This window comes from Thermobia domestica, chromosome 12 (genome assembly GCF_964235325.1).
Source record: "Thermobia domestica chromosome 12, izTheDome1.hap1.1, whole genome shotgun sequence".
NCBI lineage: Eukaryota > Metazoa > Arthropoda > Insecta > Zygentoma > Lepismatidae > Thermobia > Thermobia domestica.
The window spans coordinates 26,599,885-26,627,293 of NC_137465.1; the positions used below are offsets into that span (position 1 = coordinate 26,599,885).

Consider the following 27,409-nt stretch of genomic DNA (forward strand, 5'->3'; position numbering starts at 1 on the left):
TTTATGGCATGTTTAGATTCTTATTGTATTGAGATTTATTTGTTAGTGATTCATTTTTTTAATAAAATAACATTAATCTATTTGACAGCACATGTAGCAACTATCATAGAGTGGCTAAGATAATATTGTGGGGTTCTCGACATTTATTATTAAAAATATTGATTATTCAGTATTTTTAAGTTTATAAACATTTATTGACAATGTATCTATTGTACTATATTACTAATTATTTGAACAATTATATTTAAAGCTGCTGTTATTTATTATTAGATTATACTGTATTTATTCAAACAGTTGTTAATTATTTGAATATCCAGAGTCTGTTATTCAAATTTTGAAGTTGGTAATTAGCCATCACTCTACTTACAGATTTCTGTAATTTGTGAATATTACTTGCACTTCTGAACTTTCGACCCTTTTCTGGAGTCTTGGTTACGGAGGATAAAAACAGGAAGGAGAAATATAAAAGCATCAAGAAATAAAATGGATTTGCCTTACCAAGAGAAGATGTGCTGGAACATTTTCTCAAGTTATACGATCACACGTCAAATGATGGTGATGCAAGTTGCAATATGACGGAGTTGATTTGTGCGCTCTTTTGTTCTCTAGAGAAAAGTTGCCAGCTTGTGCTTGTATTTTTGTTGTTACGTCAATGCTGTGTGAATTTTGTAATTTCTGATTCCCATTCATTACTTAAACATCGCTTGTCTAAATTTAATTTTGGTTTTCTCTCTTTGGTTAATTTCTGAAAATGAATAGATTTTTAAATACAAGTCTGTGTTCCTCATTTCTGACCTCCAATAAAATTTTTGGAACTTCTACCTTGTGTTGAGTTTCTTTTATGTGTTTCGACAGACTTTTCCGCTATACACTCTTTGATACGATCTTTTAGATTTATTTTAGTTTTGCCTATGTAACTCGCATGGCAACTACATTTTATTTCTTAATCGATCAATTTTTCATGTAATAACCCTTAAATTGAGTAATGTTCTTTTCTAAGGTTTTGGAGGGTTCTAAAGCTATACGAAAACAGTATAGTGTATAGATCTTATTCTATGCAGTTGTTAATCTGGAAAAAATATGCAATCCCATTCATTTTATGTCTTTCGTATCGATTTCAGGGTCAGGGTAAATCTCTTCTAATGTGCTTATACCAATTAATAATTGGAACTGGATACTCATTCATACTACGTATCTTCAATGAATAGTCTGTAACTCAGTTTCCAGAGAGGCACGTCGAATGGCACGTAGAAAGAAAATTTTCCAAATATTTGCTTTGGTACTTTCAGAATGAGCAGATTTAAAATGTACGTAGTGTGTGCCGGCTGTAGGCTTGTAGTGGACACTAGTAATGAACTTACATCTTCTTATATTGAGATCTAAATAAGTAAGATTCCCTTGATTTTCTTTATTAACTGTAAATCTCAAATTATTATGGATACTACTCAATTTATTATATTCAGTAAAAGGTAGTATTGAAGGTAGATATTATGAATGGGTATCCAGTCCCATTATTAATTAATTGGTATAATCACGTTAAAAGGGATTTACGTTTCGATACACTGAAAACGATACGAAAGACATACAATGAGTGGGATTTTCCCAGATTGACAACTGCATTGAATAAAATCTATACGTAATAAGCAGTGGCGTATTTACGATTTTGTTTTCGGGAGGGGCTTTGGTAACTTTCGGCGGGGGGGCTTTGCCTGGAAATATGAAAATTCTGCAAGATATTTAATTTACTTTACTATACTAAGTAAGATTTCGGGGGGGGGCTTAAGCCCGGAAGCCACCCCCCTAAATACGCCACTGGTAATAAGGTTTTTATACAGCTTTAAAATCCTCCAAAAGCTCAGACAAGAACATTACCCAATTTAAGAGTTGTTATATGGATCCCAAAGAAAAATTCAGCATTTATGAAATAAAATGCTGTTACCATGAAAGTTTCATAGACAAAACCGAAAGAAATCTAAAGGTTCGTATCAAAGAGCATATTAGGGATTGAAAGAACGCCCAGTGTCAGGTTTGTCGCGACATCTAAAAGAAACTCGACACAATGTAGAAGTTCCAAAAATGTTATTGGTATAGGGTGATTAGTATCTGAAAATTTATTTATTCAGTTAAGAAAACCAAAATTAAATTTAGACAAGTGATGAATGGGAAGCAGTAATTACAAAATTTGAACAGCATTGGGATAACAACAAAAATACCAGGACGAGCTAGCAACCTTTCACTAGAGAAGAAAAGAGTGCAAAAATCAACACAATTGCCATATTGCAATTTGTATTACCACCATTTGACGTGCCATCGTAGAACTTGACAAAGTGTGTTCCAGCACCGCTCTTCCCGTGGCAACTTCGTTCTATTTTAATTCCTGATGGTTTAATTTTTTTCTTCCTATTTTTTATCCTACGTGACCAAGACTCCAGTGGAGAGTCGAAAGCTCGGAAGTGCAATTAATATTCAGGAATTACAGAAATCTGTACCTAAAATAATAGAATTCCTGAAAGTAGTTTTTACATTTACTAATTACCCATTTGTTATTATTAGTTCGAAGTTAATCAATTACTATTTTATAATTCGAATGGTTACAATTATTTGTTACTCGAATAGTTACAGTGTTTCGAGTACATTATGAAAATAAATATTTTCGTAGTTATGGTACGCAAAAGTACTTTTTTAAGAATATAAACTCACCTTGGTTGTATTTTATTCCAGCATTTGTTGTTTCTAATATCGGCACGATTTACTTTGTGACCTTCCTGATATTAAATAATATTCATATCCTCCATAAACTATTATTGCATACAAAAAATATTTTATCTTTGAATAAGCTAGCATTTCATTTGAATCAGAAATTCGGATCTTAATATAGATAGGTGTTATTTAACTAAAGAATGATACCATTATAAACAGTTCTATCAAGGAACAATAACATCACATACCAGTTATTTTATCACAAAAATTAGTTACTTATAAGTTCACTGTTTAGTCATTCAACAGTGCATCATTTGGCAACACTAATAGAACTGAAATAAAGGCGATCAAACAATGGTGTAGTAACAAATAGCATAAACTTCAAGAATAAGATTACTTGACAGGTAGATTTTCAGTTTACTAAAGTATAAATATTTTCCTCTAATACGAGGACAAGTCAAAAATTATCCACAATTTTGACATAGCTCTTCTTACATTGTTCATACTGAATTCTGTCCTCGTTTATTTTATTGTTATGCTGTTGTGGTCATGCTATGAAAGTTTGATCCTAATTCCTCCATTTATCTTCCTTTTATTGCAGATAGATCATGGCCGCTCCATCAAAAGTTTGTACCAAAGAGGAAAAACAAGCAGTGTTCCGGTTTTTGTGGTCGGAAGGTGTTATCAGGGACCGCAATCGATCAAAGACATTCGACACAATACGAGAACAGTTTCCTGCCGCAACGGAGTGTCTACGAATGGATTGAAAAATTCAAAAACGGTCACACAAGTGTTACGCACGAGGAAGGAGCCAGATGACCATCTACGACCACAAATGATGACACCATTGAGAACGTGGCATGGTTCTGTTAGACAGGCGAGTGGCTAGTGATAAAGTGGCACATCGTCTGTCCCTGGTACACCTTCCAAGCACAGAAATCGGATCACTGCTCGTTGTTCCTGTTTGGTGCAAACTTCTAATGGCGCGGCCATGATCTATCTGCAACAAAAGGAAGACAAATGAAGGAATTAGGATCAAACTTTCATAGCATGACCACAACAGCATAACAATAAAATACACGAGGGCAGAGGTCAGTATGGACAATGTAAGAAGAGTTATGTCAAAATTGCGGATAATTTTTGACTTATCCTCGTATAATTTTACCGTCAACAACATCTCGAATTTCCTCGTATTTCCTTTCTAAGTGCTCTGATGCAGCTGGCTGAGTCACAGACATGTCACCGAGATGATTAGCATAAACAGAAGTTGAACCTAATGTGGGTACTGTTTCATTAGATCATTCGAATATTTCTTTTAAATTTCAAATATGGATTATCTCTTCAATTTCATCAGTTACTAATTTTTATACTACATTGCCTTTTATGCATTATGTATAAAACTAATACACTAATTTGCTATTACTTTATTTTTTAGGATGGAACATTTTCACTGGCTGACTTCATTGACGCCTTTAGAGAAAACGATGTCCAGCGCGTCCTTCGAGCATACGAAAATTGCATTACCATCGACATTCATTGTTCTCCAGAAGGGGACTGGAACACTGCAAGACTCAACAAAGAATCATTTAGCAAATCTTGTAAGATCAACGTGAACCCAGACGATAAGATGGTAACAGGCCCCGGCATTACCAAATTCATCAACTACATTTCACCGTTCCTCCAGCCGATAAGCATTGAGAACCTTCTTGAGCCGTCAGATGTTGTTGGAAACATTCGTTTTAGTCATCCAACGTTGTACGTTTTCCCTGGGGGTCAAGGAGATGCAGCTCTCTTTGGTATCAATGGCTTTAATATGTTAGTTGACGGTGGTTTTAGCAGAAAGGCGTGCTTCTGGGACTTTACCAGACATTTAGATAGGCTTGACGCTGTTCTTGTTACTCGACTAAATAACAATAATACGAACGGAATTGCAGCTGTTTTAAAGCGAAAACGAATCAACCACGTTTATCCACAAATTGGACATTTCTTTTGTAACGTTATAGAGAAAAGGAATTCTCCGGATGGAGATAAGGACAATGATAGTCTTGTTATTAATATTGTTGAGGAAGGACACGAAATTGTAGGTAACCTTAGACATTTAAATCTTAAACCGCATCCATGTTATAGGGACAATAATGTAGATCCTATCAATCTGTATCACAAAGTAGGACATGGAACGTTGGACATGTATGTGTTAAGTCCAGGCAAGGATAGCAAAGAAGTCAAAGAATTTCTAGCCAAATGGAATTCTGAATCCAGTCTGTTTGGAGCAGCAAAATCGTCGTTTAGAATTGATGGGAAAGAAATACAATTTCCATTACAGAATTTGGTTTCTATATGTGCTCTGTTAGTTTGGCAACCTGCAAATCCGAATGATACAATTACCAGAATATTGTTTCCAGGAAGTACTCCCCAACATAAAATATTTGAAGGTTTAGACAAACTCAAGCACTTAGAATTCTTAAAATATCCAGTATGTTCTGCACGGTCCATATCTCCAACCATAACGAAGGGAAAAGGGAAAGTTATTGAAAAATTTCTTCCCGATGGTAAACCCCTTAAAGCAAGCAGTCCATTGGAAATTAAACAGGCACGACCACTGTCCAGTCCAGCGTCTTCAGGCCCTACTACCAAATCTCCTGCTCAGAGCAAGCCCAAATTTGAGAAAAGGACTGAACCTAAAAATAAGGGAGAAGGTAAAGCGGAGAAGGCAAAGGATACTAGCTTAGACAGAAGCATGAAGACTGAAACTAAAGAAAAGACGAAAGAACCGAGACCCAAATCCGAACATAGATCAAAAATTGACACTAGAAGTATAAAATCAAGAATTGATTCTAAACCACCTTCACGATCAGTAGAACGAAAGAAAGTAACCGAAAGGAAAACCACAGAAACAACAAAATCGTCCCCTCCAACGCCCAAGAAGTCAGAACCTAAACTGAATGGAATTGCAAGTAAGGCTGAAACTTCAACCGTAGCAAAGTTAACCAAGAGCCGGCCATCTCCTACATCAACACCTGCAAAGAGCACAAAAGACGCTACTAATAGAAAAGTAGTTGAGTCCAAGTATCACATATCTCGAGCTACAGCAGCTTCAACGTCCAGAGCAAGTGCCACAAAGAGTGCTAGAAAGGAGCAGGAAGCAAAAGCAGAAAAGAAATCGGTCAGCAGAAGGTCTAAACCATCATCTCCAGCCAAAACTCCACGTCCTCCAGGATCTCCAGCTAAATCATCATCCGCTAGAAGTACTCCAAAGAGCACTCCAACGCCATCCGTTAAGTCTGACAAGGACGGTGTGATACGAAAGCCTAAAGAGGGCCTCGAGGAGAAGCCTGCAGCAGATTCCCTAGTTTCAACACCATCTACTGTAGATCAGGACACAACTATATTAAAAGCCCATGGAGAAGAACCTCCTCTTGTAAATGGTGTGCTAGAAGAGACTGAGCAAGCTGCCAAACAGGAAGAAGTTGCTGCAGAAGAAGCAAAAGAAGAGGAAGTAGTCGAAATTAAAGCAGAAGCAGTTGAAGCGGAACAAGTAACGGAAGTCGAACAGAAAGAAAAAGTTGAGGAAGAAACACAAGAAGCTGAAGTTGAAGAGGAAGAAGAAGCAGTTGAAGAAAAAGTAGTTACAGAAGACAAAGCCGTGGTAGAAGAAGAAGAGCAAGAGAAGGTAGAAGAAGAAGAGAAGGAATCTGAAGAAGTAGAAAAGGAAGCTGAGGAAGAAGAAAAGGAAGCTGGGGAAGAAGAAAAGGAAGTTGAAGAAGAAGAGAAGGAAGCTGAGGAAGAAGTTGAGGAGGAAGAGAAAGAAGTTGAAGCGGAAGAAGTGAAAGTAGAACATAAAGAAGATAAGGAACAAATCCAAAGCGGAGAAGAATTAGAAGAGGATGTTGAAGGAGAAGAGATAGAAGAAGAAGAAATGGCGCCCATTGATGAGAAGAAATCTCTTAAAGCAGAATTAGATTTTGAAGCGAAGAAAGCAAGAGACTTAGAAGAAAAAGACGTTGACGAAGAAGAAGAAGAAGAGGAAGAGGAGGAAGATGAAGAAGACGAATATTTGATCATTGAGAAAGAAGAATTAGAACAATATGCAGAAGAATCTACACACGAACCTGAAAGCCTTGAATCACATGTACCAGAAGATATGGAGACTAAAGATCTTGAAGAAGAAGAGGAGGAGGAGGAAGAAGATGAAGGTAAAGTGCAGAAATACATTAAAGATGAAGAAGAATCAGAAAAAGAGAAGAGGCCTGTTATTGAAAAGGATAAAGATGAACTGAAAGACACAGAAGCTAAGGAGTCTACTGAGGTGGAAGCCGGAGAAAAGGAGGAATCACCTGAGAAAGAAGAAAAGCTTTTACAAAAATTAGATGAAAAGAAGGAAGAAACAACGTCCAAACCCGAAGTCCAAGAAAGTGTACCCGAAAAGGAAGCTGCCAAAGATGAGGCAAAAGTCACAGCGCCGGTTGAGAAAGAAACAGAAGAAAAGACTGATGAAGTAAAGGAATCTGAAGAGGAAGCTGAGGAAGCCAAAGATCAAGAAGAAAAGGTAACACAAATAAGTGACGAAAACAAAGAAAAAATTGTAGAGGAAGTTCAAGACATTATTACATCTGCTAAAGAAATTGTTTCGAAGACATTGGTTACAGAAACCACAACAGATGAGAAAGTTGAAGATACACAAAAAGAAGTCGTGCAAGCGGATGTTGTTTCGCACGAGCCAGCTGATAAAAAAACTGAACAATTAACTCTTGATCACGATGAGTCCAAAGAGGCTTCAGCAATTTCAGAAGAAAAGTTAGATCTATCTTCCGAGAAACTGAAGGAAACAGATGAAACTCCAGCCAAAGACGCATCCTCAACTGAACCAAAGGCTTCTGACGAACACGAGAGTCTTGAGGTGAAAGATACCCCATCGAAAGATGCCGTTGAGCAGAAGTTTACAGAAAGTCAACCTGATGAACGATTTTCTACGATGGAATCAGCAGCTACAACAGCTCCTACGTTACCAGAAGATGAAAGGATACCATTGGATGAAATAAAAGAAGGAATCGAAGAGAAATATGTAAAAGAAGAGACAAAAGAGAAAGAAATCCATGTTCTTCCTAAAGTTGAGCAACCAGTTATCCCAACAGTTCTTCATGCCGCGCCATTCGATCAGAATGTTCATATTCTGGCCCATCAAAGAGATATAGTGAAAACTCCAGATGAAGTCGCTGATCTTCCAGTTCATGAAGAAGTAGATCCAGGTTTGTACGAAACTGAAGAATTTGATCAGCAATATGATGAATCTTCAGAAGATATCAAGAAAGTGGGTAAAGAAACGGTAGATCTTGATATTAAACCACAATCTCCTGAGCTAGAAATAAAAGGAAAGTTACAGTTACAAGAAGAACAGAAAGTACTCGAACTCAAAGAGACTGAAGCCAAAGAGTCAGCTGTTGCATTAGATACACAAGCAAAAGAAAAAGATGAGAAAGCAATTGATAAGCGTGAAACAATCCAAACTGAAGCCGAACTTGAAAAGGAAGTTCTTGAAGTTAAAGAAGTCAAAGAGTCTGAAATACCAGAAGTCGCTAAACCTACAGATGTGGATTTAAAGAAAGAAGCTGCAGAAGTTGATGTTCAAAAAGCTGAAATTAAAGCCGAAGAAGAGACTGAGAAGAAGGACATTGTACAAGAACCGCTAGAAGATTTAAAATTAACAGAAGAAGTTAAACCAGACATAGAAAAAGAGGAAGAGCGTGAACTTAAAGAAGAAAAACGAAGTGAAAAACTCGAAGATAAAATTGAAGCTAAACAAGAAAAAACAGAAGAGCCTGCAGCTCAGGATGAGACCAAGAGCAAGGAACCTGAAGTAACAGAGAAGAAAGCACATAAAGATGAAGCAGCTGCTGATCTAGATCTTCGTGAAGATATTGTTAAAGTCGAAAAAGAAACTCTAGAAAAAGATATTGATACTACAGCAGAAACAATTAAGGATCAGAAACAAGACCTCGAAGCTCATCTGCCTCAAGAAGAAGAAATGAAGGATATAAAGGAGAAAGAAGAAGAAGAAGCCAAAAGGGAGAAAGAAGAAGCAGAAGCCAAATCTTCTGACACAACAACTAAGGATGATAAACTTGTAGCGGAAAGTGCCGAAAGAGATGCAAAAGAAGATATTACAAAAGTACTTGAAACACAGAAAGAGACCGAAGTTCGTGAAGAAAAAGAAATTCCTACAGAAAAGAAAATTGAACAGAAAGAAGACCTTAGTGAGAAAAAAGATTTTAAGGAGGAGGAACTTGAAATTCAGGAGGAAATTAAAGGAAAACTTCCTGAAGTTCTCGAAAAGAAAGAAATTTCAGAAGAAAAGGAATCAGAAAAGCAAAAGGAAATCGAAAAGGAACTGAAGGAAGCTAGTGAAGAAATAAAATCTGAAGTATTGAAAGAAGTAGAACAAAAAGTACCAGAAATTATTGTCAAGGAGGAAGTCCCTAAAGCAAAAGAACCTGAAACTTTGAAAGAAACCGAACAAAAGCTTCCTGAAGTTGCCATTAAAGAAGAAGTTTCTAAAGAAAAAGAACCTATAATTCCACAAGAAGCCGAACAAAAAATTCCTGAAATCAGTGTTACGGAAGATATTTCCAAAGATAAGGAACCCGTAATTCCACAAGAAGCTGAACAAAAACTTCCTGAAGTCAGCGTTAAGGAAGAGATTTCTGAAGATAAGGAATCTGTAATTCCACAAAAAACTGAACAAAAACTTCCTGAAATCAGTGTTAAGGAAGAAACTTTTCAACAAAAGGAACAACCTAAGGTTCAGGAAGAAGTTGAACAAAAAGTTGGTGCTAAGGAAGAAATTTCTAAAGAAAAGGAACAACCTGAATTTCAGAAAGAAGTCGAACAAAAGGTCGCTGAGGTTGGTGCTAAGGAAGAAACTTCTAAAGAAAAGGAACCTGAAGTGCAGAAAGAAATTGAACAAAAAGTCGATGCAGTGAGTGTTGAGGACTTTAAAGAAAAGGAACCCCAAATACAGAAAGAAATTGAACAAAAAATTGCTGAAGCTGATACTAAGGATGAAGCTTCTAAAGAAAAAGAACCTGAAGTACAGAAGAAAATAGAACAAAAACTAGACGAAGTCGAAGTTATTGAAAAGGCCAAGGAGTTTGAAGTATCAGCAGAAATAGATATTACTACGAAAGAAACCGAAAAAGATAAAACAGCAGTTGAAATTTCAGAAAAAGAAGAACAAGGTGAGAAGAAAATTGAGGAAAAGGAACAGAAAGTCGATTCCGTTCAAACTGTTGAACAGAAATTAGATTCTGAGACAACCATTGCACAAGACAAGAAAGAAAAAATCGAAATTGAGAAGCAAACTGTAGATGAGATAAAAGATTTAGTTGCCGAAGATAAAAAGTCCGAAGAATTGAAGATGGAACCTCTTCAAGAAGTAGCAGATATAAAAGCTACTGAGGTTGGTAAAGAAGCAACTGAAATTCCGAAAGATGTAACTCCTAAGAAAACAGATGAAAAAGAAGTGAAAGTTGAAGAGAAGGAACAGCAGATACTAAAGGAAACTGAAGTTGAGAAAGAGGTAACATCATCAGACGTAATAAAGGACATCGAAAAAGTAACAATTACAGAAGCGTCTCCCAAAGCTTCCGAGAAGGAAGCTTTGAAAGAACTAATTCCTGAAAAAGAGACAGGAAGTAAGGATCTTGAACAAGCAAAAGAGCAGGCTACAGAGGAGATTTCTGAAACAGTTGGAAAGAAACCCGAATCAGAAATCAAATCTGTTGATGCAGAAAAAGAATCAACAGAAGTTTCAAAAGAAAAAGATGATATAAAAGAACCAACTAAAGATGTGAAAACAGACGAAGTTGGTCAGAAAGAAGACATTTTGAAGGCTGAAGAAAAATCTTCAGTTACATCCGTCGAGCAGGAAGTTACAGATAGTAAAGAAGAAACGAAACCACCTACTTCACAGGAAGTTGACAAAGAAAGTAAATCAGAAGTTGAGATCTCTGAAGTTAAGGAAGTGCCATGTATAGAAGAAATAAAGGCTGTAAGTTCGTTAAAAGAACTGGAAAAGGGGGAGGATGTTTCGGAAACACTTTCTGAGACAGTGTCAAGTTCAACAGTGGTAGAAGTCAAGAAAGATGAAACGAAGATCGAGAAAGAAACAGTTGTGGAAGTATTAAAATCTGCTGAAGTGGATAAAGAGAAAGTTCAAACAGGTCTTGTAGAAAAGGATGAATTAAGTAGCACTACAATCAGCGAAGGAATTGCAAAAGAAGAAAAAGATGACAAGGAAGTTTCAGCACAAAAAGTTAGTGACATAAAATCTGACATCAGTCCAGTACTCGATGAGAAGAAAGAGCGCACACCTTCTCCTTTGCAAGATAAAGAAGAAAAGAAAGAAACCGGAAAAGTTGATGAACCTTCTGAAGCGTCACCAGAAGCAATAAGTGAACCTAGCGAACAATCTCAGGACGCACTATCAGCTACCTATCTTGAGATTATTGAACAACTTCAGGGAGGAACGAGTGCAGAACCGGAGGGGAAAATATCAGCATCTGGAATTCAAGAAAAGAAAGCAGAAGAGGAGAAGAAAGAATCAGAAATTTCGAAACAAACATCAGGCGAAAGTAAACAAGTTCCTACAACTTTAGAGACTGGACAGACTGATTCGAAAGCCAAATCAAAGGAACATGCTGATTTACCTGGACAACACAGTGAACCTTATATTGATGTTGGAGTAGAGGAGGAACCAGTTTATGGAACTTTGAAAGCAGAACATCCCGAATTCGTTACCGTATCTCCGGATTCTTCTCCAGAATCTCCAAAATCACCTAAAGAAAAACAGATAGCTAAACAAGAAACAGATGTAAAGGACCAAAAAGATGTAATCAAATCAGAAAGTAAGCAAGACGACGACAAAGGCAAGATCGAAGTCTCTAAGTCTGATCCAATCCCGGTTGAAGTAAGTTCTAGTGGTCCCCTTTCTGGGAAGCATCAGGAAGAACTAACTAAAGATTCCACTTCAACTGTAGAAACTAAAATTGAATCAGAACCTAAAGATAAACCTAGTGAAACGTCTCCGTCACCTCCCGCTTCACCCAAACCACCACCTGCTGAACTAAAACAATCGGAGAAAATAGAGAGTGTAAGTATTCCTCCTGAAACAAAGGATACTTCTTCTTCTATAAAGGAAGCTAGTCAGGAAAAGGTTGATCAAATTCAACCTCCTGTTTCCTCAGCTGCTACTAGTACTTTGCCAGCGTCTTCCTCAGTTCCAACAGTTAGAAGGATGGTTGTTACTGCAAGTAGTGAAGATGGTGGTGAAGAAATAGAGTTATCTCCAACAGGAACAATTAGTTTTGGTGATTTCTCTTCTCCAAGTTTGCAGCAAACAGGCACTTCTTCGCCTGAAAAAGATACGAAGGTATCCGATGATAAAGTGCATCCTTCCATCACAGGAGACTCTGAATCTAAAGAAAGTCATGTATGTGATAGTAGTGACAATAAGCAAGAAGAGCGAAAGCCATCAGACACGTCTGAGAAAGTATTAGTAAATGGTAAAGATGAGTTCAGGGAAGAAGTATCTCCTGTTAGTGCCGAAAAGAGCGACTTTAAGGATGTAACACAGAGCGCTGATGACAGCTTGTCAAAAGTCCATACAACAGCAACCAGTGAAATGGGTAAAGCTACAGAAGAAGTTTCTAAAACAGAGAGTTCCGCTCCAGAAGCAAGTTGTAAAGATTTAAGTGGTCAAACGTCTATGCCAACTATTATTAGTAGTGATAAATCTAGTAGTGAACTTCTAGTCTCGGGAGAAAGACCTGACTCTCGTCACAGTGATCTTAGTGATAAAGACATTGCTCCATCGTCTCCAAGGAGCGTTACAAGCGCCACATCTTCACAAAGAGGTGCATCACCACATTCAGACATCAGTGACCATAAAGGGGATAGCCAAAGAGAAACTTCTCCACAGCCTCAAGATCCAACAGAAACTTTTCTGAAAGAATACCAACAAAGAGATCTTCCTTTAGCATCTTTTGAAAGCCACGGAACATTAGAATCAGAAGCCTCATCTGACCATCATACGGCTGTTCAAGAACAGTACATACCATCCTCGATGACCAGTTCATTCTACGGTAGCTTACCGGACGATGATCAGGAAGAAGGTGCATACGGACTAACACATGTTGATTATGGCAGCAGTAGTGTTGAATCTGCGCATATTGTTAATGGAAGTGGTAAAGTAGTTGTTGGCGACAGTGATATGCATTCGAAATCTCCGTTCGAAACAGGGTCATTTTATGGGGTTAGCGATCCACCTCAAGTATCAAGTGCCTCAGGGCCTCACGACAGGGTAATATTTCAGGATAGTGATCATCAGCTTAGATCTCAAGAAGCACAGAAGATAGGCGAGAAAGAAGTGACTAGTCTATTGAGTTCTAAAGTTGATCCACTATTGTCTAGCAGTCCAGAAAGAATATTGACAAGTGATACTCACACGATAGTTCCTGAAAAATCTCAACACTACAGTACCATTGGATATCCAGAGCCTCCACTTGCTTTTGGGCAACCGGAAGTGTCCCAAACTACCCCCTCTACTACAACTGAAAGTCAAGCAAGCAAAGATCCAATCAAAGATTGGGGAAAACCGTTGGGACTTCCTGCGCCTGCCCCACCTCCTGCAGTGAATACTTCAGACATTCTTAATTCTAAAGGAACACCAAAGAAAGAAAGGAGAATTTTACAGCTCAAGAAAGGAATGATAGAAAACAATCGAACTGCTCCAATGAAAGAAAAATCAAAGCGCCCAGACTCTCCAAAGTTAGATAGGAAATCTGCATCGAACAAAGAATCTAGTCGTGTCTATAAGTCATTAGGAAATCCCGTGTATCTCGATTTGGCATACATTCCTCATCATGGAAACTCGAACTATACACAAGTTGAATTCTTCAAAAAAGTGCGAGCAAGATATTACGTCTTCAGCGGCATTGAGCCAAGCAAGGAAGTTTATAGTGCACTTCTAGAAGCCAAACAGACTTGGGACGATAAGGATCTAGGTAAGGCTGTACTAGTAATAATATTAATCAAAAATTAATATAAATTCTAAATATATGTTGGTACATCATTGATTTTTGACTTTTTAACGATGTGATTCCCAACTTGAATTTCTTAGGTTCGCGGAACCATAAGTTAGATATATATTTAGAGTATTGTGTTGGAATTCAATAATTCTTTTGGGGGCCGCGGTGGCTCAGTGGTAGAGCGTTCACCTCTGGTGCTTGGGGTCCCGGGTTCGATCCCAGCCCCCGCCAAGTGAACTTCGTGGTGGACAAACACCGTGTGCGTGGGTTTCCTCGGGGTTCTCCCGTTTCTTCCCACTTTCTTCATTCCACCATTTTACTAATTACTCATCATCACCGTTTCCTTTAGCCTAACCGGCATAATCGTGGGACGTAAAACTCACAGATTTCATTTCATTTTCATTTCAATAATTCTTTCATCAAAGGAAAAAGAAAATGAAGAAGTGTGTTACTTGATAATTTAGTGTGTTACTGAAATCTAAGCACACACTTTCAGTCACCTTGACCTAATTTTAAAATATTAAATAAGTATGTAATGACTTTTCCAAAATATTAACCATCTTCACAGTAGAACCCTTGTAATCCATCACCTTTGGGACCGGGGGTATGGTCAGAACGTAAAAAAGATCGGATTATCAGAAAATACAGAAAAATACGGATTTACAGTAAAATAAACAATTTCTGAATTCAAAAATGACTGTATTTCTCTACAGTGGAAAAAAAAAACTAATAGTAAGCACTAAAAATTGCACAGTACAGTAGAGAAAACACGCACAACGAAAGAAACGACACAAGAGATGACGGAGCAGTAAACTGGACATGCGGTAACAGCAAGTAAACAACCATGCCGTGACGGCAGTAAAGAAAAATGGCCCTCGCGAGTCACCGAGGAGTAGGGACAAGTTCAGGTCTGCATGGTCGGATCAACCGGGATGGCGGACAACCCAAGGGCGGACGAGACGGGTTCTACTGTATATATATATATATATATATATATATATATATATATATATATATATATATATATATATATATATTATTAAGAGCTCTCGCGTGTTGTTGCGGACAATATTTTGTGCTCCTTTCTTCTCCTGTGTTGTCCACATTCAATTAATGGGCCAAAGTGGTGGCCCAAGGTGTTTACCTGGTTTCTCATGGTTTCTCTTTGAGAGTCAAATTTCGCAAAACTCCATCTCATCCATCACTTAAAGTTTACGAGGAGCATTCCAACTTTTTTTTTTTATTTATTTATTTATTTCTAGGCAAAAGTTTCGGAAACCTGGTGATGGGCAATTAAAATTTGAACCTCCATTTCCCTTCTTAGGAGTCGAATTTCGCGAAAGCTCGTCCAATTCGTAGTCTCTACAAAACTTGCACATTCTCAGGCTCTACGTTTCGAAAATCTGGTGTAAATAAATCAGTAGTAAGAAGCCAGTGGGTTATCTTTGTGGATACATTTAATGAAGAAATATTCCTGACTTAATTCCTCATTGTAACATATTAATTTTTCCTTACTTTAATGTGTTACGTTATATTTCATGCAGTGGCGTGTGGTGATTTTTCTCATAGGGGACTAGGTTCGAAGCCATCTCTATCTTAGGCGTAAAAAATGTAGAAATCGATTAAACATAAATATTGCATATCTAACAACATAAAGAAATACGTTAATAAATTAATCAAATAAAAAGTGAAAAATCAAATAAAATATTTTTTTAAAAAAATTAGTGGAATCACCACCACCATCAGTGGCGTATTTAGGGGGGTGGCTTCCGGGCTTAAGCCCCCCCCCCCCGAAATCTTACTTAGTATAGTAAAGTAAATGAAATATCTTGCAGAATTTTCACATGTCCAGGCAAAGCCACCCCCGAAAGTTAGCAAAGCCCCTCCCGAAACAAAATCGTAAATACGCCACTGACCACCATAATAGCAGTCACACATTTGAAGGAATTTCTCTATTACTGCGAAGTACAAGGATCCTTGACTTTGCAATTCATCGATCAAACCTTTTTCAATGGACAACAAGGAAAGTGTAGCAAGCCTATTTTCGCTCTGCGTATTATGAATAGACGTCTTGATATGTTTCAAACAATAGACTATGCTTTATAGTGGAGGTACTGACTGATATTTTGACATCAAATAACACAATTTAGTGTTCCTGGAAAGGCTTTTTCTACTACGCCTATTTCTTTCAAGAAATGCATCATTTCATTAATAATTTTGTTTGAAGAGTCCGAGAGTCTATCAACAGATAGTCACTGCGCAAACTGGCAAAATTAAAATTAAAAAAAAAAAAAAAAAAAAAAACTTCCCTAGCTTCACTTAGGGATCGAAAACAAGCTATTAGGAAATCGAGTTCTCAAGCACTGAAATTTCATTGAATCTAACAGCCAGGCAGTGGCGAAGCGTAATCCCACAAGTAGGGTAGGCCCGATAAACTAATAACATTTAATGTATCATAAAATATTTAAAATTATGGTTAGAATTCTATTTTCCTTATTGAGTTAACAAAAGAACCTACGAAATCTATTTATTTTAAAGAACTTTTTAGCTGTACTTCTAACACTATTTAGAGGTAAATTGATTTGTATGTGTACATAACATAGTAGTTTCTTTTGTTGTTTAATTTAACAAAAAGAATGAATATTTATCTAAACAAAAGTAGACGGAAAGTAGTCTATTATTATTATTATTATTACTATTATTACTCAACAAATATTTACATGGAGGAAAACATACCATGTGTATTAATGGAATATTCTGATTTAGCTCCACTACAAATATTTTGAAGTGCAGTTCATATTTTCTTCTGTCTGGGATTTGCAGGGGGGATGAGGGAAATTTCCCTCTTACTTGCTGTTTTCATTTCCTGCATTTTTTGGAAACAGAAGGAGAGAAGAAGTAAGTACATTCTTAAAGTAAACTGTCAAATTTCTTTAAAGTAAGTACAATACTGCATTTAATTAATGCAACACGTGATAATGAGTTTACTAAATATGTTACTGCTGAGAAGGAACTTCATTTGAATCAACGCAAGATATTCAATATTGTATTCTATGCAGTGGCATATTTAAGGGGGTGGCTTCCGGGCTTAAGCACTCACCGAAATTTTATCGCAACTTTTTATGGTTTTACATATATTGCAGAATTTTCACATTTGCAGGAATAAAGTTAGCAAAGCCCCCGGAATAAAATCGTAAATACCCCACTGATTCTATGAAATGTTTTATCCTGTACGGTAGCGTTTGGTAAATTTAAACATATGTTTAATGTATCAGACTTGTATTCTACAAGCTATTATGGACCAGGCCACATGTAGAAAAAAAATAGTTATTCTGAATAACTCCTGGTAGTATATAACTAAATTAAACAAATTATCACTAATAGAAACATAATTGTACACAGAAACTTTTCACTTTGTATTAAGGAAATAATTTTATAACATATTAGCATTGAAAGATTCCTTCAACGCTAAAACTAAACTCCCAGAGGCGGGCCTTCGCACCTTCATAACAATGCGTACTGTCCTCAGCGATAATAGCTTCGCTCCCTGAGCAGCATAGCCCGTAAGCCTGTCTAACGAGCTGGTGAGGCTCAGATGGAAGTGACTCCAAGTATTTCCAACCTACTATTTTGTAACCGAAAAAAAAACGAAATGTTGAAGTATTACTTTAGTATATAAAAACCAAAGATAAAGAAAATATACGGTAGAAAACAGAGTAGGCCCGGCCTCAGAGCCTCATAGTACGCTTCGCTACTGGAGCCAGGGCTGGATTAACTCATCTGAAGGCCCAGAGCTAGAAAAATATGTGGACCCACCTATTAGCTCACTTCACTTAATACATTTCTGTGAAAATACAGTAGGCAAGTTAAGAGAATATGTTTCATATTTTGGGTCATATTTTATTTTATTATGATGATTGTTATCTTCATGATTCTTTTTAGATAGCCAATTGAGATTTTGATCAGAATGGAAACCTCAGGCCACCTGGACGCCCGGGGCCACCTGGAGCCCCCCCCCCTTAATCCGTCCCTTCTAACAGCTCAAGAAATTGAAACTCACTGAAATCTTGAAATCTCACCTCCGTTTGTCCAATCACAGTGTCAATAATTTCATTGCAGATAGGCACAGTTAATGTCTGGATATGTTGGGTTATTTTCTTTGCATCTTTTCTTAGAAGGTTTCACGTTGTCATCAACCTCTACTTTTTTAAAAAGCCTCTTCAAAATAATTTCTTGCATCTCTAAATTGGGATATCGTCTCTTGTACTTTTTTGATGCAGTATGCAGGTAACCATTTTGAAGAAGCAAAATAGTTTGGTTTGATAAAGATTTTGTTTTCGTCTGAATGGAAATGCTTAGAGTTTGCCTACCATTTGCTATTATTTGTTGCTTTTCTTGAAAACTAAGGCTTCCGAATGATACCATAAGTAATTGGTCCAGAACATAGCACTGAATGGGCCGAACCCCACTCCTACACTCCCCTGTACGAATCGAAGTAATATCACTGCTTGCGCCATCCATCAGTCTGCTGCGAGGGACCAGATTTCTCAGCCGAGTTCTCATCCATACTTTACACTTCGAGTCACTTTCAAAATGTATTGATAGTGTGACAAGTTTACATTTCATTAGTTCTCTTATAGTGTCCAGATTAATAATATAAGTTTAATTCCGTTAAAACTATTACTCGTAAAGAGCAAACGAACATTAAATTTACTTATGACTGAACGCCCGAACTTAGAGCCTATATAACATCATACGCGGACTAGCGGACTGGATCCTGTTTCTTTCTCCGAGGAGAGCCGATTTAAACCCGAGCATCTCCGATCTCTACTCAGTGTACTAAAGTTGGGTGAGAACAGGTGAAACTGGGATTTTACGGTGAAAATAGATAAATATAAACACTGTTTTTCTTTTATTCCGTATATATTTATCACAAAATACTTTAATTAAAATCTCAGGGGACTAGCCTAGTCCCCTTTACGGTACGCCGCTGATTTCATGTTGTGGGTTTGTATTTTTTAAATATACTGTATATAATGTATCTTCTAACAACTTATCTTCTATCTATAAAAGAGTACCCCTGGCTTACTTACTGATTTATTCATACCTGTTTTTCGAAATTGTAAAGCCTAAGAGCCGAGATTATACAAATATTCTTAAATTTGAGACAGTAAATTAGACGGGATTTTTGCGAAATTCGACTCTCAAGAAAGGAAAACTAAGTTTAAATTTTAGTTGTCCATCACCTAATTGCTGGAACTTAGGACTAGAATCTAAATATTTTGTCCAAAATGTTATAAGTTATGAATAAGACGAGGTTTTGCAAAGTTCAATCCCCCAAACGAGAAACGAAGTAAAAAGTTTATCACTATTGTTGTATGTTTTTCGGATGACTGTTTATATTCACCAAATTAAAAGGCAGTAGTTATTCACCATTCTTTCGTTCGAAATATTCAATAGTACATTTGGATTAATTAATAATCGTAAAGAACATGTATTACGTAACTTGAAGTTTATCTTTAGTTCATATATTTGTAGAAATCTGTGTATTTTCTTCTGCAACATTTCAAGGTCAACTTGCACCTCATTCTCAGGCCAAATTAGTTGCTTTATTTACATACTTCTAGGTATTCTTAAACCTTACAATTGATATAGATTGGAATTTTACATGTAAGAAAATTAGGTATTTTATTTTCTTGTTCGAATATTTTTAGAAATTCTATGTTTACACCCTCCATTCCAAAAGAAACCGAACGTTTTAAAAAAACAAAAAAGCAATGTACATTTTGGAACAAATCATTTTTATTAATCAATGTATTCCCCTTCTGCATCGATACACATATTTGCACGCTCCAACAAGTTGTCAAACGACTTCTCCATGTCCTTTATTGGAATGGTCTTTAGGACGGCGGTCGTCGCCTTCTCAATGGCATCAATCGATGCGTGCCACTTTCCTTTCATCGCCAAATGCAGTTTCGGGAACAGATAGAAATCGCACGGAGCGAGACCTGGTGAATAGGGCGGATGATGCAACCTAATAATGTGATTTTTGACCAAAAATTCAGTTACAAGTCGCGAACGATGTGATGGTGTATTATCGTCCAAAAGAGTCCAACTGCCGATTTCTCGATATTCGGGCCGAATACGACGAATTCTTGCCAGCAAACGCTTCATGACGCCTAAGTAAAACTCTCTAGTGACTGTCTGGCCGGGCTGAACAAATACTTTGTAGATAATTCCTTTTGAATCGTAAAAACAAATCAGCATCACCTTAACTTTTGACTTCACCAAGCGACTTTTTTGGGTGTTCCTTCATCCGGCGCTCTCCATTCAGCACTTTGCCGCTTTGTTTCGGGCTCATATTCAAAACATCACGTCTCGTCACCAGTTACAATCGATTTCAAGAAGTTTTGATCCTGCCGAGCACTTTTAACGATGTCTTTGCAATGCGCAATTCGATCAACTTTTTGGTCTTCGGTGAGTTTGTGTGGTACAAACCGCGAATTAACCTTCTTAAGGCCCAAAACTTCGGTCAAAATGCGGTATGCGGTTGTTTGAGGAATGCCTAATTCCATTTCAATAACTTTCACCGACGATTTTTTGTTATGTTTGATGAATTCACGCAATTTTTCGATGTTTTCTTCCGATTATCCGGTTCTGGGACGGCCTGATCTTTCGTCATCATCCAGCGTCTCTCTACCCGATTTGAATCGCCTGAACCACTCGTAAACTTGCGTACGGGATAGACACTCATCACCATATGCATTTTGTAGCATTTGGTGCGTTTCACTAAAAGTTTTACCCAGTTTATCACAAAACTCAATTGCAGCTCGTTGTTTGAAACTCATTTTCCGACCGATGTACACAACACACTGACAGTTGAAACGCAATAACTTTTTTGCCGTGCATCCAAATGTCATGACATTTATACCAGTTGTCAATGAGGGACTACGCCATCTACCGGTAAAATATTACGACAGATGGCACTAGTGGTACTATTTGTTTTCAAAAGTTCGGTTTCTTTTGGAATGGAGGGTGTATTATTATCAATTCAATTGGGATCTTCGTCTTTTCGTAACCACGACAGAAGAAAGTACACAAATTTCTGAAAATATAGGAATTAAAGTTCAAACTATGTCTTAAGTTTAAGCATAATTCTGCAACTAGTATGGTCAGGAAAATACAAAGAAGAATAGAAACAAGTAAATGGATAAACATACCTTCCTGAAGTTGTTTCTACCCCCCTTTCCCCCCATCTATTTTTCTGAATATACTAGTTAACAGGTTATGATGAAACTTGAAACGTATTATTGGATACTTCTTATGAAGAAACAGCGAGCACTGATTATTCTGTGATGAATAATTAATCAATTTAATAAAAGCATTCATTGAAAAGTATTTATTAATCTATACAGGGTGTTTCAAAACAACACCGGTAACGTTTGGGAAGTGATTCCTGACACCAAGACAAGACAAAAAGTATAGACCAACCTGGGTGCACAAATGCTACCTTTCAGAGTTTTAGGCTGCCGAAAACATGAAAAAATGAACTTTGAAGAACCATAGTTCCTAAATTAGTTGGGTCAAGACTTCACTTAGGAACTAGTGTGTTCCCTATCCAAATATTCAAGTTTTACAATCCTGCGGTACTTTTGCAACAACTTTTATAGAAGTAGTTGGTGAGTGCTTTAAATTATATGCCCGTAGCCAAACTCTCTCTATAAAAAGTGTTGCGTGAGTACAGCAGGATTCTGAAACATGTAATTATGGATAGCGCACATACTAATTCCTAACTGAAGTCTTGATCCGACTATGGTAGGTCCCATAGTTTTGGAGCTATGGGTCTTTAGAGTTCATTCTTTCATATTATCGGCAGCCTATAACTTCGAAATGACGGATTTCTGCACCCAGGTTGATCTATAATTTTTGTCTTATCTTGGTGTCAGGAATCACTTCTCAAACGTTGTCGGTTTGTTTTCAAACACCCTGTATAATTATCAGTCCAGTAATCTAAGTATTTTCCACAATACATTAATATTTTATACATATGTCTGAGTGATGGATTGTATGATGTATACGTATAATGTACTTTACATGTAATTCCAAGATTTTTAGCATATGAAGTGATTTATAAATTAGTATTAGATTTACTGTATTATCACTTATGCACTGCAACTTGTTATAGGTACTTAAATACTCACTGTGCAGTCTGTTTTTCCGAAGTTTCACTTGATATTTCAAGCCATCTCGTCGCTCTTCTTCTGAAGGATAAAAGTGAGATGTGAAACTGGTTACTGAGATACAATTAGAAAAATTTTAGGGCATCAACTTAATTTGTCCGATAACATATTTACAACAGCCTTCTATTGCATGTGATAAGTGTTCTATGCTTCTTCCGTTTGTCTTCTTTCAGCTACATCGTTATGTGACCGTGTCTAATGAGATGATAGGTGGAATAATGAGAAGTAGTAGGAGGCCTTCGTACTGGTTTAGTCGTTAGCGCGTGATGCTTTGGAGGACATGGTTCCATGTTCGATTTTCGTTGGAAGGTCACCAAAATTTAAACGCAATCGGATTCTATCTTAAACTGCAGATCCACATTTCATATAGCTTCCGGCTGGAAAGGGACCTTAAAATTCGACACTCTAATAGACATATGAGAGGGATTAAGATTTGGGTACAGCGGTGGACACTTCTAAATAGTACAGCCATATGGAGATTTACGGCTAAGGTGTACCATTTAGAAGTGTCCCCCGCTGTACAAAACTTCACAGCCAGAATGTCATCTGTCCAAAATGAGGCTAAATTTCATCATTAAGGTTTTCGCCACGCGAGATTTTACTCATTTACCGAAATGAAATCGATACAGACAAAATTGTAACGAAAATAAGGTGTGTAGCTTTTGTAAATTCTCGGACACAAAGATCACATCAGAAGAAGGCTTTTGTAAGTACATTCTCGGACACAAAGGTCATCAGAAGGCTTTTGTAAATACATTCTCGGGCACAAAGATCATCAGAAGAAGGCTTTTGTAAACACATTCTCGGACAAAAAGATCATCAGAAGGCGTTTGTAAGTACGTTCTCGGACACAAAGATGATCAGAAGGCTTTTGTAAATACATTCTCGGATACATTGAATTAGTATCCTAAATGATTCCGCTGTTTTATTTCGGTTATCATCCTTGTAACCAGTTTTACATCTTTTTATCTTTCCGAAGACGAGTCACGAGTTGTCTTGAAATACCATTCCGAACAGCATGCAGAGTGGTGAGTACATATAAAGTAATAGTGTTGTGTACTATTTGTAGTTGGAAAGATCTATACCATAGTACTAGATAAACTTCATAAGAACGAAATAAAATATTAAATATCTGGCAATAAATAATTAATAATATATTTCTTTATGTTCCTTTTCAGAGGTAACTATCATCCCCACGTATGACACTGATACCCTTGGCTATTGGGTAGCCGAGAACGAGGACACACTTGCAAAATGCAAAATAGATCTATCACCTTCAGCTAGCCGCTGTACCATCAATTTACAAGATCACGAGACCAGCTGCTCAGCATATCGGCTAGAGTTTTAAAGAAGAAAAAGAAATAAAAGAAAACATGTTAATCTATTAATTAACACTAAGGAAATTATGTTTACCCCCAGCTGTCTCTCTTTCTTTCCATTATCACAAACACTTAGAGAAAAAAATTGTTAAACGAAAAAAAAAAAAGAAGAAAAAATTGGTTGCAAAGTTTTATGTCCCTATTCTATAAATATATCACTCTTAACGTATCAAATACGTTGCAGACGTTAAGTGTAGAATCCCGTAAACAAAACTCTCTATGTGTCATAGAGATCTTATTTGTTAGGGGTGTCATAAGCAGATTTGCTCAGTTTCAACATGTTGAGGAATATAGTGTGTCATTTATAATAATGATGATGATAATAATAATGTTAATGATAAATAATTACGAAGGTTTCCAAAGATTATTATTATTATTGCAAGAAGAAAGTGAAATAGGTTTGTTCCATTTATGAAAGCATAAAAAAAATCAAGGTGGAAGGCATTTATTTAGAAAAAAAAAACTGCAAATTCAAGTTTTGTGTGCGTGAGAGGTAGTGAATTATATAAAACCGTGTGTGTGTTTATAGACATGTCTGCCAACATTTAGGCTCACACAAATGTGATAATAATATTTAGAAGCTAGAAACAATAAGAAGTATACTGATGTTATGTGAAAGTATTAGTCATTGCAATACAGTATTATTTTTTTCTCTAAGTTACTTTTTCTACTGTGACAAAGCAAATCATTCGTGCTTTCGTTAATTGAAAAGAAAAGCAAAAAAGACATGAATTTATTTATAAAATTATTTAAAATGTGTTTTTATGTGCCAACGTTTTGTTTTTCCTAGTTTTTTTAAAAGTATTTCTTGAAGAATTTATGGAACAACATAAATGATAAGCTTGTACCATAGTCCTTCATTAGTTGCTGTGTTGTTATGCTGGCAGACATGACTTAATTGCAAAAGTTGGTGCTAAAAATAGTAGGTTAGTTATATACAGGGAGTAAGTAAATTACATAAGCGGTTAGATGTTTTAAAAAGAAAGTGAAAAAAGCAGAAGAGAATGGTAAGACTGTCGTATAAATAATATACAGTGTGTTTATTTTTGAATATTTTTTTTAAAAATTATTCTCAAGATATGTTTTTTGTCACGTATTCTAGCTGTTAGTAACCTTTAGTTTTGATTGCGTTATTATTATTATTTTTTATTATTATTTAAATCTGTGAAAATCAAACACAAAAGAAACAATCCAAACTGAATATAATTGAGCACGAACAAATAAGGAACAAATAACATGTTGTAATTTACAATTTTCTTATTTCAATATCCTATAAGAGAAAGTTTTAATGGATTTTTTAAAACCATTTTCAAAATAGTGAAATGACGAAGGACAATTTTGAAAATTTGGTCTTCATACCTGACAAGTATTTAGATAATGTTAGGAACCAAAGTGTTTTTTTGAAAAATTATTTATTGCCGCGTAATCTGGTGACTCGTCTATTATTATTACGTTACATAACGAGCGGCCAGATTACATACTGATAAACAAGATTTGAAAAGAGACACCGACCAATTTATTTTACAGATTCCAAATTATGATAATTGTCCTTTGTTTTTACGCGTTATTTGGAATGAAGTTTTTAAAAATCCATTGGAGTTTGATCTTCAAAACAAGTGATGTTACGATAGCATTTTGTTTGTTTGTTTGGAACATTGTTTTCAAACGGTTTTGTTTTTAACAAAGAAGTATTCTGTGTGGTTAAAAAGAAGACTGATACTAGATAACAAAGCAATGACCTAAAGTAACTCTACTGCTTGTGCTGATTGTAAGAAAGTCATTCGTTCTCAGATCTATAATTGTATAATCTTGCAATGCGTGTGTTTTGTATTGTATTGTATTGTGTTGAATATTTATTTTGGAGGGGCCAAAAGTGTTTAGGCATTTATAAAAAATAAAAAAAGAGAATACAACCAAAACAAGACAAAAGCATTTCTAGAATATATATACACACAGAACATTGCCAGAATTTGTCATTCCAAACAAATGGACTACAGCACAGATTGACATGAAATTACATTAAAAAGTATTACACAACCGAAAAGTTCACAACAGAAGAAAAGGTATACAATGACTAATATACATGAAATATATATTCTTTTTCGTCAAAGCTTCCAATTTTATTGGAAATTGTTTCCGTTTTATCTCACTCTACAAATGTATACCAATACTAATGCTATTTAGAATGGTTTTTGGAGTAATTATTTTGATGTTATGTCTTACAGACAAAAATTGTTGAACATAAACTGGCCATCAGTGTTTGTTGGACAATTTTGACAAGAGACAACCAACAATACTAATTCCTTCAAAACGTTGTTACACAAATTTTGATCAACCATTCTTACAATAAACATTAACAAATAGATTTATTTCTACTTTCGTACCATGATCATTTTAAGTGTTAGACATGAGTATCAAAATGTGCTGTAGTCCTCCTTTCGACTCATGTCTCTTTATGTTAAACGAAATGAAAACATCAACGGGCACATACCGAAAATAAGTAATGAATTTATTTCAATGCATTTTATCTATTGCATTTACTTATAATAACAGCTGGTTATTATACATATCTGTTCAACTTTTGTGCAGCCGAAAACAACATTAAATAATGATCAATATTTTTTTTTTTTTTTTTTAAGGCCACATAATACTTGAAAATAAAACTTGATTTATTGAATGCATGTCCAGTTCTAACGGTCCACACAACTATTGTGGAAACAAAATCCCTCCTTTCTACTCGATGTGAATCCACATGTCTTACGTAACAGTACGTATATTTAAATGAAATCTGTGTTACAGATGATAGAATTATAATAAAAAAGTATTATTTGTCATTTAAATGAAAAAAATACAAATTAAATGTATTGTACTTTGAGAGTCAGACAAAACTAAGAAATTTATGTGGTATGTGTGTGTTCACCCCTACTCCCCCCCAAATAAAAAGAACTTGTCCATGTGTACTTATTAAAGAAATTAAAATAGTAAAAATAATTTCTGTTTTTTAAATTAATAAGTAAACCATTCTCAGTATATATAAAATATAAATATCCATATATATATATATATACAGCTTACAATCAGCATAGTATAACTGATCAGTGTTGGTACTGTTTAGTCTGTATTTTAGATATAATACATAAATAGCGTTGCTTTTTCTGTGTTATTAATTCTTTCAAAGAAAGAAGATAATGAGAGAACTGAGAAAAAAAATTAAAATGTTGTGATAATATGCTGTACCTTTCCTCATATTCTTTCCCATCATGCTAGCCACGTAGAAGTGGTTGAGCATTGGGTTGTTATGAAATTGTAAAGAAATAAGTTATATATATATATAAATATATATAAAAAGAAATGAATTATGTATATACATGAAAGAAAAGTTTTTAAAAAATTATAAGAGAGTTTGGTTTCGATTAGAGGTTTTTTTTAAAAAAAGAAAACTAATTAAAAATTGTTACAATCCCTAAATGATTGACAATTACGCAAAATGTAGGAAAGAAGACTTTTTTACATATTGAATGCAGTTATGGTGCTTAACCTTTTATTAAATCTCATTCCGAAAAGCAAGGTTTTAAAATAGCATCGTCCAAATGAAAGAGACAGAACAATTTTATTTTTATTTTATTAGTATTACTTTTTCTTTTTTTTTTTTTAATATGTTTCTATTGAATATGCTAGTCTTTTTCTTCGCTCTTATTCAGGGTGAGAATACGAACAACTACATAGATTTTAATTATACTAGTCATTGGCCAATTGGTAAAAACGAAAACATAGTAGAAAGGACATTTTTTTTGTCTTGATTTCATAGTTCTACAAATGAAATAAATTACTAAGAGTAAAAAAATAAAAAAAGAACAAAAACTGTTTCCACAAAAGAACTTAGTTTTTAAAGAATATATATAACCAGAATGAAAGAATCGATTTGACTGTGAATACCATTTTTGTACTTAGAATAATATTACTAATAATTATTAATAACAATAATTGAAAAAAAAAAAACAGTAGCCGA

General features: G+C 35.7%; 1 protein-coding gene across 1 annotated transcript in view; it reads left to right on the top strand.

Annotated features, from left to right (window-relative positions):
• The window catches only part of LOC145666373 (uncharacterized), a 390,322-nt gene extending 363,273 nt beyond the window's left edge, over positions 1–27,049 (top strand). Inside the window, exons 4-5 of the mRNA XM_081733545.1 lie at positions 4,136–13,757; positions 23,200–27,049. Of these exons, the coding sequence (XP_081589671.1) occupies positions 4,136–13,757; positions 23,200–23,369 (9,792 nt within the window). The 3' untranslated portion in view covers positions 23,370–27,049. The remainder of the gene's footprint in view (positions 1–4,135; positions 13,758–23,199) is intronic.
• The last annotated feature ends 360 nt before the right edge of the window (positions 27,050–27,409 follow it).